The sequence below is a fragment of the Camelina sativa genome, chromosome 6 (genome assembly GCF_030686135.1).
Source record: "Camelina sativa cultivar CO46 ecotype springtype chromosome 6, ASM3068613v1".
Classification (NCBI taxonomy): Eukaryota; Viridiplantae; Streptophyta; class Magnoliopsida; order Brassicales; family Brassicaceae; genus Camelina; species Camelina sativa.
The window spans coordinates 16,736,185-16,748,096 of NC_141885.1; the positions used below are offsets into that span (position 1 = coordinate 16,736,185).

At 31.5% G+C, this 11,912-nt stretch overlaps 2 protein-coding genes across 2 annotated transcripts; one reads left to right on the plus strand and one right to left on the minus strand.

Annotated features, from left to right (window-relative positions):
* The first annotated feature begins 1,648 nt into the window (after window positions 1-1,648).
* On the plus strand, window positions 1,649-3,084 carry LOC104791195 (transcription factor RAX3). The gene is made up of 3 exons (XM_010517027.2): window positions 1,649-1,925; window positions 2,046-2,175; window positions 2,302-3,084. The coding sequence occupies exons 1-3, from the start codon at window positions 1,790-1,792 to the stop codon at window positions 2,981-2,983; spliced, it is 948 nt and encodes a 315-aa protein (XP_010515329.1). The 5' UTR covers window positions 1,649-1,789; the 3' UTR covers window positions 2,984-3,084.
* A 4,838-nt stretch (window positions 3,085-7,922) lies between these two features.
* On the minus strand, window positions 7,923-10,053 carry LOC104791197 (1-aminocyclopropane-1-carboxylate synthase 9-like). The gene is made up of 4 exons (XM_010517028.2): window positions 9,798-10,053; window positions 9,575-9,706; window positions 9,325-9,485; window positions 7,923-9,232 (listed from the first exon to the last, which is right to left on the minus strand). Exons 1-4 carry the CDS (start codon window positions 9,942-9,944, stop codon window positions 8,260-8,262), a joined length of 1,413 nt encoding a protein of 470 aa, XP_010515330.1. The 5' UTR covers window positions 9,945-10,053; the 3' UTR covers window positions 7,923-8,259.
* Window positions 10,054-11,912: the final 1,859 nt, after the last annotated feature.

Below are 11,912 nucleotides of genomic sequence, written 5' to 3' on the forward strand. Positions count from 1 at the left end.
TAAAAAAAAAAACAGGACCAGTGTACTGGCACACCCAACACACCCTTAGAACCGGTCCTGGTCAAGCAGCAAGTATCTCATGTTCTATTTGTGAAAAGTAAGACCTGAAGAATTGCTCGGAGAAGGCAGAATCCTGATAAAAGCAGAGTTCTTATGATTTTTGTGTGTTTTATATATTATATGAAAATTGGAAAAAGAGATGGCCTACGAAACGAGACCAATTCCTACCAATGGGTAATGGTTTGAAATCTTCACAATATTTCCCTTAACTTTATAAAGTTCAAAACTTTATTTACTTTTTCAGTGATAAACTTTATAGTTCTATATAAAAATGACATATAAAGTGGAAAAAAATTTCAATAAACCACTTATGACTTTATTTTTCGAAAGTGTTTTTTTGACTTTTAAAACTTTTATGTCCAATCTCAAACGTAAGTCAACCTATTTCGTTCCTCTAGAAGAGCCGGTCATTAAGTTTAACTAAGAAAGGCAGTAAATTAGTCAATTAATATTTACAAAATACTAATTGAATTCCATGTTTAGAATTTTGAGTTCACTCTATTGCAAAATCACTCACAAAAATCCAATGGAAAGAGATTGTTTTTGAGTTTGACGAAGAATTTCTATGTGATGCACAAGTAATATATGCTAGTAAAACAATAAACTTCATATGTTTGCAAACCTTAGAATAATCATGAAAATTAGAGAAAAGAAAATGTTACAAATCAAACATCACTCCCCCCAAATTTTTTTTTGTAAGTACATCATTAATCCAACCAACCAAATGTGCATGTTGTATATTGCACAGTTAGACATTAATATTTCCAACCTCGGATGTTTTCTAATTTCATAATTAGAACTTAAATTTTTTCATAATGTATACCACACCGGTGTATCAGCCTCCTGAATGCTTTTGACTACTTTTTATAGAGGAAAATTATTAAATTTCTGTAAATTATATTTGGATATATCCAAGAATAACCATATATCATTTTTTTCATTATGGAGTTCTACGTGGAAATGTTCGTCGTGATTGTTAAAATCATTAATTCATATATTTCAGTTAAACAGTCTAATTTGATAAGTACTCTATAATCTATAAACAGTAACTGTATTCTTTATTAGTTTACCTGATCCGGGGTAGAATTTCTTCGGTTTGGCAATTTTGTTGACCTACCATAACGAATTTTGTTGATCTAGCCAATTTTGGTACCCATCGTTTCATTTTCAACCGCAAAGACGTAGTTAAAAGACCCTCATAATGTATATATTTACTTTATCATAAGTAACTTTAGTGTAAAGACTAAAGTGCTGTCAAAACCATGTATGTGTTTTTCATGATTTGAAAGACAAAACAATTGAATTTGAACGTATCGATATATTTAGGAAGAAATTAAGAGAAATTTCTTTGACGACTTGCGTGTGCAATAGTCTTCCTTATCTTTTCTGCCATTTCTCACTATTGTATAAGTATTTAATTTTGTTGGGTTACAATAATAACATTAAAAATTCCCAAAAGTTACTTTCTGATTTTTGGTTTTTAATTTAATTTTATTAAAACTTCCCTACTTTTTGACATATTTTCTTACAAAGACTTTTTGACATCTCCTCCAGCTATTATATAGCCTCCTTTTTTTCTTTTCTGCATTCACATAATATTTCCCCTATATAGCTTACACACCATCATACCCACCAACATATATAATCTTTGTCATAGAGAGGGATAAACAAAGGCAGATATCAAGAACAATACCAAGATCAAGAACAAGACTTCACTAGGAGAAGGAGAATGGGAAGAGCACCATGCTGTGACAAAGCGAACGTGAAGAAAGGGCCTTGGTCTCCTGAGGAAGATGCAAAGCTCAAATCCTACATTGAAAAGAATGGCACAGGAGGCAATTGGATCGCTTTGCCTCACAAGATTGGTATAGTATCTTTGATGATTCTGATCTCTCTGATCTATCTCTCTTTAGTAAAGAATAATTGATAATTAAATTAAAGAGGCTTTTTGTTTATACAATTATTTCTTGGTTGGTTTAATTAAGGGTTGAAGAGATGTGGGAAGAGTTGCAGGCTGAGGTGGCTTAACTATCTTAGACCAAACATCAAGCATGGTGGCTTCTCTGAGGAAGAAGAAAACATCATTTGTAGCCTTTATCTTACCATTGGTAGCAGGTACTATTCATATACGTTATTCATGAATATATCGTCAAAATATCTTGAGGAAACTCTTTTTTTTTTTTTTTGGGTGAAAATCTTGAGAAAACTCTTAATTAAGTAGTTATGTGATGATGTTTAAAGGTGGTCTATAATCGCTGCTCAATTGCCGGGACGAACAGATAACGATATAAAAAACTATTGGAACACAAGGCTTAAGAAGAAACTTATCAGCAAACAACGCAAGGAGCTTCAAGAAGCTTGTATCGAGCAGCAAGAGATGATGGTTATGATGAAGAGACAACAACAACAACAACAACTACAAAATCAAACTTCTTTCATGATGAGACAAGATCAAACAATGTTCACATGGCCACTACATCATCAGAATGTTCAAGTACCAACTCTTGTCATGAATCAAACCAACTCGCTCTGCGACCAAGAAGATATTAAGCCAGCGACAGCGATCATGGTCAAGATCGAAGATCAAGAACTGGAGAGGGCAAACCCTCATCATCATCATCATCATCAAGATTCGATGACAAACGCTTTTGATCACCTCTCCTTCTCTCAACTCTTGTTAGATCCTAATCATAACCACTTAGGATCAGGAGAGGGTTTCCCCATGAACTCGATCTTGAGCGCCAACTCAAACTCTCAATTGCTCAACACAAGTATTGATGATCATCAATGGTTCGGAAATTTCCAAGCCGAAACCATCGACTTGTTCTCAGGAGCCGCCACAAGTACTTCGGCAGATCAAAGCACCATTAGTTGGGAGGACATTAGCTCTCTTGTTTATTCCGATTCGAAGCAATTTTGTTAATTAACTATTCTCAACATGAACCGTACGTCATTATTATTAATTGGGGTAATAGGGTACGTGTATATATGGAATAACGATCTATTTAAATTTTTTTTTATTGATATGTCTATGTAGAACTCCTACACGAGAGATCCTAACGAAGTAATCACATTCACATAGTTAACAAAATTTTGTGATAGTTATTTTTTAAAAAGTATGAACGTTGTAATGTGCATGTTATATGGGATCATCACGTGTTACGTTTCCAACTTTCCATCTATATATATAATGATAATACATATTGGGCAAAGTGTATATATATATATATATACATTTTTTAAAATAATAATGTTGCTTTTGGGTTCTTGGCACGTATATATATGGTCGGATCGATCCATATGTATGTGGTTGGATTCATTGATTGTATGTTGATCATCCTACTTTTTCGAATAATTGTTGTTTAATTAGGATCCCCTCGGATTCGTTAGGGTTATTACCTGGACTGGATGTCGGATTGTGCAAAGCATTTAGCTGGAAACCATATTGATGTTAATAACAATTAAAAGTTAATATATATATATATATATATATATATATATATATGGATTTTATAAGGATAAGAATACCTAACCATTTGACAAAAAAGAAAAGTTTTGATTACCAAATAAATGAATGTGTGCAACTCGGAACTTCTCAAAGACATGACCTCTCTCTCTCTTCCTAGCAAGTCACTAGTCTGTTTCTTGTTTCCTCACAAAATCAAATGATGATGTCATACGAAAATTCTGTTTTCCCTTACGAGTTTGGCACATACGTTGCCTATTCGAAAATCAAAGTCCTAAAGTGACACTGTCGCTTGAAAATATATTGTACTAAAACTTGTATTTTTCCAGTGCAATTTTCGGTAAACAACAATTGATATTATGTAGAAAAAAAACATGGCTTAATTTAAGAGACATAACAAATTTCTTTCAACCATGCACAAGTTTATTTTTCCCGTTTATTAATTAAAATCATCCAAAACTTGTGTTTATATGTAGAAGTTAACAGTGTAAATTAACACATATACGTAGAGAATAATTAAAAAGATAGATATATCTTTTGTTGATCTCAAACAATCCGTTCAGTCCTAGAAGCTAGGAGTAGACTAGAGACTTCACGGTTCAACACAAAAGAAAATATTATGTTTGATCTTCGTATATTCCCTTGTATAGGACAAATGGGATGATATAGAAATGACGTTTTCAAAGATTATTACAAAAAAAAAAAAAACAGATCAATTATATATAAGAAAGAGAGTATTACGATACTAGTCTCTGAAAGACAAGTCATTTGGATGTTCCAAACATTCTCTTCAAACAGCAAAATGACAAACATAATTATGCAATTATTCTCCTTTAATTTAATACGTATAATTTGTATAAACCCATGCACCCATGAACTCCCTAAATAGTAAATATCATATCGTTTTAGTGTTGCATTACATACTGCCAAATAATGAAATTGTCGATACATTCAAATATAAAAAAATTTATTAGTATATGCTTTATATTTGTATATGAATGTAGTTGAAATTTGTTATCAAAAATTTTAAAATATGTACTTCCAGTGGAGTCCTAATTTTTAGACGCGTGGAAAAGTTCATATCCTAATGTATGTAATTATATATTGTTAATCGTGATTTAGGAAAAAAGGGACCTAGTGATGAAAATCATGCACGTAAGCCATTTGCATTAGTTCAGTGGACTGCAGAACGTGTCATAGGCATGGAAATATTACACAATACACACACAAACACACACACACACACACACACACACACACACACTTTATATATATATTATATGTGTGTGTATGTATTCTTTGAATCATTTTTCATTTACCTACCATAAAGACTAAATTATTTTCAAAGAAAGGTCATCATAGAAAGAAAGTTAACCGTAATACAAATTTGAACATTTTCCAGAGCTAGCAACGTAAAATGCATTAAAATGTACGTATATCATGTGTATATTAACAAAATTTAAAATACAAGTAATCTTTCCAAATAACGAAAACATATATATTAAAGAAGAGATCGAGATCTTTCTTTATCTTCTTCACTTTGGTTACTGTTTTTTTTTTCAAGCTGGTTGTTTTCTCTTTGTTGGACATTTGAAGTTGGAAAAAAAAAAGAGAGGAGAGAAAATTTTAATAATTTTTAATCCTACATCGGCTCCTAGGTTTTTTAATAATAATTTGAAAGAAAAAAAAATGACAGCCAAAAGACAACAGTTTTTAATAACTTTAATAGTCGAAATAAAAAATGAAAGTGTATTATACACACCAAAAAAAAACTAACAAAAATATACACCTTATATATTTCAGTTCTATAATTTATAACCTTATTATTTATTCATTTTATTCATAAGATCCAAAAATTCCACTTTGACAAAAACAAATCCAAAAGTTCCAACATTGCCGAATCTTTATATAATATATCGTTATCTCCGTATTGGGTCAAGCTATAAAGCAAAGAAAAAAAAGAAGGAAAAGAGAATAATAACGGAGAAGAAGAAATCAAGAAACAAAAATTCAAGAATATAGGAACGAAAACTATATTAGTATAAAACTAAGTGGATTAGATAAAATAACCCTTAAGTAATAGATTACTAATATATACAATCTGTCAAAAAACCCTCGACGTATATATGTAAACAAAGCCATATAAAACCTTGATTGGCTCGGCGACATATAGCTGGGCGACAAATAAAAAACGAAATTTATTTGCTTGCACTGCTTAAATATATACAATTAAAGGACTTTCTCAAATAAAAATAATCAAAAGGATTTTCTTACAACATAATTAATTTTGATTTAATAATCCACCCGATGTCGACACTCACTAGCACGTTAATTAATTCTATTTTCCAAAGTTTTTTGTTTAGAAAAATGTCCTTTTCTTAAAAAGAAGGAAATATCTGGACGTCAAAAAGAGAAAAAATAAATCTGTTTCTTTTTAGAGAAAAATATCGGAATACTTTACTGTGGGAACGGAATTTTATGTTAGTTAAAACTTAAAAGAAGATTGTGTAAATGAAATAATCGAGATGTTTTAGTGTTTGACGATTTCTTACCATCTGCTCAGCTTATGGCAGCAAACAGATATAATCCAGTTTACATGGTAATCATATTTTATGGAAAACTTCTTCGTTATGAAATTATAGAGCAAACCATGTATGTGTCGTAACTTGTATACTACTTACTTGGTTCCATGGAAACCTCACAATTGCTTCACCCCTCTCTATATTATTGACCATGCATGTTTTTCATAACCTTAGCATTAGAGCTCTAAGCTTTGGTTTTGTTTTCTGGGTTCATTTTGTAAGGCCTCCAAAAAAATTTCTCTTTACACCCACTAGTTTTGGTCGCAATATATGCATCCGTCTTTAAAAAAAATCGAAAGCTGATTACTAATACAAGGCTTTGTGGCCCAATTTTATTTGTTTATGGTTCATGCATTCATTAAGAAGACTTTTGAATTCTATTGGAAGTTATTTATATATATATTTTTCTATTGTACTTTCATATGTCATATTGTCATGGGGTGGCATGTGCAAGTTGTGGCCTAGGCTCGTGAAACCCACCTGACTGCATTCTTCATTCAAACTTAACATGTTAATGTGTGTTTTTTTTTTTAAATAACTTTACATTAACTAAAGCTTAAAATGTATAATTAAGAATTTGTTTTATTTTGAACAAATGTCAAACAATGACAAGGGATCATTCCCCAACTAAAATATGTGAATCTACGATTTCGATCTAGCGTTATAAAACCAACCGACCAGATTGCTTGTTCTTATAGATATCTGTGATCTGAATCATATCGAGACCACATCACAAATCTCGAAATTTAGTATTTTCTTTAGTAAGACCATATATCCGGTCGATAATAAAGAGGACAAGTTCTGAATGGGTCGTATGCAATCAATAACATCATTGATTAGAAATTCTCAGATCATAAGAATATCAACCAAAATTCTCAAAATCAATATTACGTGTCTATATTATCTCTGTAATTGGAAAATACCTTATGTTATACAAACCAACGACCATTATAATGATCCTCACATGTAAGGATCATTATATGTCTTTTACGGCCGATTTCTCCGGTTTTGATACAAAAGGGAACAAATACAAAATCGTCATACTGGATATCTTGTTAGATTTTATTTCTGTTATTTTTTTTTATTAAGAAAAAAGTTGATGAACGATATTTTATTAAATCTACGTAGTATGAATTCGATTATTTCGTTCGTAGTAGTACCAACAAAAAGGTTACAAAGCACATGTCGGTTTTGGAATAATTTAGTTTGAGAATATCATCATGTCTACGAAAAGAACATCATAATCTTTGACCGGTATATGATAAATCGATAAATGATCGACTATACTTTAAATAAAGAGTTACTTGATTCATAATATATCTTTGGCTTTAGATTGATAAAGTACTATTATTGCTGATAAGTGAAAAACGAGAAGTTGACACAAAAAGAAATTTTGAACAAATCGAAATGAACTTTCATGTGTTTGTTTGTTTAAAAAAATTTAGAAGCCAGATTTAGGAGTACTGTATATGTTACTCCGAACTGTTTTCCTATATATTTTGTTCCATTTAGGACTGAGTCTTTGACTATGTATTCTATATTTTGGTTTTCTCCTGCAATTAAACTAGTTTCTGTTGCTTAACGATCATTTGAGTCAAAGAAAGAACCTATTACACGTTACTTAAGAAAATTGCTGAACGTTGACTAGATTGAAATACAATACAAATTGTAAAATTAATGTGTTCTATATATATATATATATATATATACATGGTTGATATTTGTACACTGCAAGAGATATCAAAATTAATTTATGAACTATTACATGTAAACAATTATTTTAGAAAATGGACATATGTATTAACATTTTCATGGATATACACGTAGCTTTTATTGACATTACAGGAGATAGATATATAAATAGCCATTACAAATCGAAATTTGGATCAAGTGCACTTAATGATAGTACAACTTACATCCAAATAAAAAACTGGCTTACAAATTCTCAGCCAAACATATATAATATAAAGAAATGAATATAATATAGTGATAGTAAAAAAAAAATATTAAAAAGATATAGTGAATAATATTCAAGAAAATGTATATAATGTAATATACATTTTCCCAATATTAAAAAACGAATTATATATTTTTAAATGAGTTGGTATAGGAAGATTTGCTTTGTCTTAACTTGGGAAGATGAATTTAGTTTCATCGTTCATCAGGTACACGGTCGGTCCATGAAACCCGGAAAACCCAGTTAGAGACAGTCCTCTTCCTCAAACTCTTGATCCTTTCATGGCTGCTTTTTGAAATCATTCTTCTACTATCAGTTGACTCTACGTACTCTTTGAGCCTCTTCATCGCCAAATCGAGTGTATCTTCACTCATGTTGGCGAAACAAACCCTAAACCAACCTGGTTCAGTACAATGGCACGATGAACCGGGTGAAATATTTAGTTTGACTTCATATACAATCTTTTTCCAGAGCTCAAGCTCTGCTTCGAATGTGTTTGTGTCCAAGAGATGTCTCATGTCAACCCAACAGAACAAACCAGCGTTGCTTTTAAGACAAGTAACCCCTGCAGCTTCTAGACCGGAGACGAGTTGCTTCTGACGAATCTTGAGTCTTTTCTGGTTTTGGTCGAGGTATTTACTTGTGAACTTCTTGTCTGAAAGCAATGCAGAGAGAAGGTACTGAGTTTGAGACGACACGAGGCCGAAACTTGACATTTTTGTTGCAGCGGAAACAACCATTTCGTCGTTGGAGTAAATTGCTCCTACGCGAAAACCCGGTAAACCGAGATCTTTGGAAAGACTATAAACAACATGAACTCGTTTGGCGACTTCGCTGTTCTCAAGGTTCTTGTATTTTAAGACATCCATGACACTAACAAACTGTTCAAACCCAAAAACGGTACCTGAATAGATCTCGTCGCTAATGAGATGAATGTTTTTGGAAGAAATGAAGTCAACGAGAAGGTTAAGTTCTCTTCTGGTCAACATAGTGCCAAGAGGGTTAGACGGGTTGGTAACAAGAACTCCTTTGACCTTAAGATCAAGCTTTTGAGCTTGTTGATAAGCTTGTTGGAGAGCTGACTCCGTTATTTGGAACCCATTAGAGCTTGAGCAATGAATAGGTACGATCTCTGCTCCCGTTCTCCATTTCAAATCTCTATCGAATCTGTACGCATAAGCAAAACATCGTCAGCTCAGGTTTCTTGTGATACAAGTAAAGTAAATATAAAACCTATGAAATTAGGAGATAGTAATTACCCTGGGTAGTAAGGAGTCGGTAAAAGGAAAGCGTCTCCGGGTTCGGCGAGACAAAACATGAGAGTTTCGTTGGCAGATGTTGAACCAGCAGCTAGGACAATCTTCCTTGGATCAAATGTTACTCTATTACCCCTTATTTCCTCCATAAACTCTGCCAAAGCCTATAGAAAAAATAAAAACCTTATTAAGTTACTCGCGTCTTAAGTTACGTATTTTTTGAAATGTGAAGGAGAAAAGTTAAAATACTTACATTCTTAAATTCGGGTAGACCATGATAGTCTTGGAAGAGAGCAAGCTCTTTGAAAATGGATTGGCCGTCCTTCTTGAGCCCGGCTGCGTCCGGATTCTTAGCTAACCATGTCTCTATGAGATCAATACATAGCTGCATATAAAAAACATCATGCATATTAAGTACCAAAAAATACAATAAATATTTGTCGATGTTGGTAACACAAAAGACTCGAATTAGTTACCTGGTTTTCGGCAAGACCCATTTGAATAATCCCATCAGGGTTCTTGATTTCGTCGTAAGGGTTCTTCTCGTATTCTTCCCATCCCAAGAAGTAGGAAGAGTCTTGTCCATGAGCATTGCTTGTCACTTTTGTCGACAGTTGTTTCATTTTTTTGATAGAAGAAGGAAAACTAATAAAGAATGTTTGCTTTGATGAAAGATGATTAACGGTTTTGAGAGAGATATATGTTATATTAGGGTTTAGTTAGTTGGTGAAAAGTGAGATGTGGAATGTGGAATGTAGTTGCTTGAGGTATGTGGGAGGTATATATACATTTTTATTTTGTTCCTTTGAACAAGTTAGTTTAATTGTCTCGTCATGTGTGATAGACAACTTCCGTTTTTCACTTGACGTAACTAATAATATACTATCAGTTATCATTTATTGTTTTCATGAACTTTTAAAAATTCAAGATTTGGTACTAAAGAATATTCAACGTACTATTATTGAAAGTGTCAATTTGCTGTTTTAGTTCTATGACTAATTATATACTCTTTTATAGATTCTGCTAATCTTATACAAATCTAAACATATCTTTAAGTCTATGTCTATATAAAGTTAAATTCAATAATTTCATTTAAAACAAAAGTTTGTGTGAAATGGCCTAGCTATATTACATTAAACTGGACTAAACAATTTCTAAAATTTTGGAGGTAGATAGAAAAATATTGTTTAACCCTCACTGTTACTATTTTACACAGCCACATGAGATAAAATAACAACTATATATAATAATGATTGGTGAAGTATATAGAAAAGAGGAAGCGTTAAACTTAGTCAAATAAAAATAATTTGTCCATAAAACGCGTTTCCTGTCACCGCCCATACATGCATGACACTATGACAGTGAATTAGCGACCAAAACAATACAAAATCTATTTTTAGATCGAATGTCATGATGATGTGTTGGGTATTTCACCTTGTATTTCGGGAGTTATCTAAAATATATATCTGAAATGTTTATGATTGTTACTATGGTCGTATACTTAATTAGACTCATAAAGGCTTTAAATTTCACTCATCAAAAATATGTAAAAAATACACGAATTATGACACATTATTAAATATACAAATGGATAAAATTTGTAACTCAATTAATTGTTGGAAAAGGATATCAACAAGATCGAGTTTGGATATTTTGAGTATTGACTATACCTTGCCGAATAAAACGTAAACCATAGATATCATCAGAAAAGGAATTTGCTCCATACAATTATAGACTTATTAATCAAACTATACAACACTAACACAACAAGAAAATCAGATGAAAGATCTTGAATATCCTTTATTTGCATGATAGACAGAAACACAAAACAATTTAAAGAAGTTATTATATATAATGAGATCTCACCCATATCTACAACTACACACTCACAAATTCTTTTCTATAAAACAAAACAAAATTATAGTTGGAGAACAGTATCATCGTTTTGAGATATGTATCATCGTTTATAGAGACTCAAAGCTTTTTTTTTTTGAAACGAGAGAGTCAAAGCTATTTGATTCTTCATTCTACAAATCATGCTCAAATCTTTAGTCACCTTCACAAACTAACCCACATGAAATAAAAACTTTTCAATCTCTTGCCACACCAAGTTTGAAAATTTATACAACACCATCTAACTTGTTAAGTTTTGTCAATCTCACTTTAAAGTTTAAACCATACCAAATAGACTATCATTTTATCTAATTTTACAATTTAAACGATGTACCATTTCTGTGTGTCCAAATTAAGTTGCTAACCGTTATTTATATGTATTTCACTAAAAAATAAAATTATAATTATAAAACTAAATATTTTATTTTAATGAAAATTAACTAAAACAAAAAAAATAAAAAAATAAACAATCAATATACAAAATGATTGGTATCATTCCCGATAACATAGTAGCAGACCGGGGAAATCTACTTTAGTATTATGTTGTAAGACTTAAATCCCAAAATTCAAATATCTTTTCCCTTATATTAAATAATTTTAAACTCCTTTTCAGATTTAGATTCACACCCACACAGACTCATCAAATGGTACTAATAATTCATAACCATAATTTTTGTTGTCATCAAAATCTCTAAATA

What these genes read in the sequence shown, in the direction of transcription:
- LOC104791197 (XM_010517028.2), bottom strand. Translation starts at nt 9,944, where the DNA reads ATGAAACAACTGTCGACAAAAGTGACAAGCAATGCTCATGGACAAGAC. An exon ending in GTCTACCCGAATTTAAGAAT is followed by an intron (nt 9,486 to 9,574) that starts GTAAGTATTTTA and finishes TTTTTTCTATAG; the next exon opens with GCTTTGGCAGAGTTTATGGA. An exon ending in CCGACTCCTTACTACCCAGG is followed by an intron (nt 9,233 to 9,324) that starts GTAATTACTATC and finishes TTATGCGTACAG; the next exon opens with ATTCGATAGAGATTTGAAAT.
- LOC104791195 (XM_010517027.2), top strand. Translation starts at nt 1,790, where the DNA reads ATGGGAAGAGCACCATGCTGTGACAAAGCGAACGTGAAGAAAGGGCCT. An exon ending in CGCTTTGCCTCACAAGATTG is followed by an intron (nt 1,926 to 2,045) that starts GTATAGTATCTT and finishes GGTTTAATTAAG; the next exon opens with GGTTGAAGAGATGTGGGAAG. An exon ending in TATCTTACCATTGGTAGCAG is followed by an intron (nt 2,176 to 2,301) that starts GTACTATTCATA and finishes TGATGTTTAAAG; the next exon opens with GTGGTCTATAATCGCTGCTC.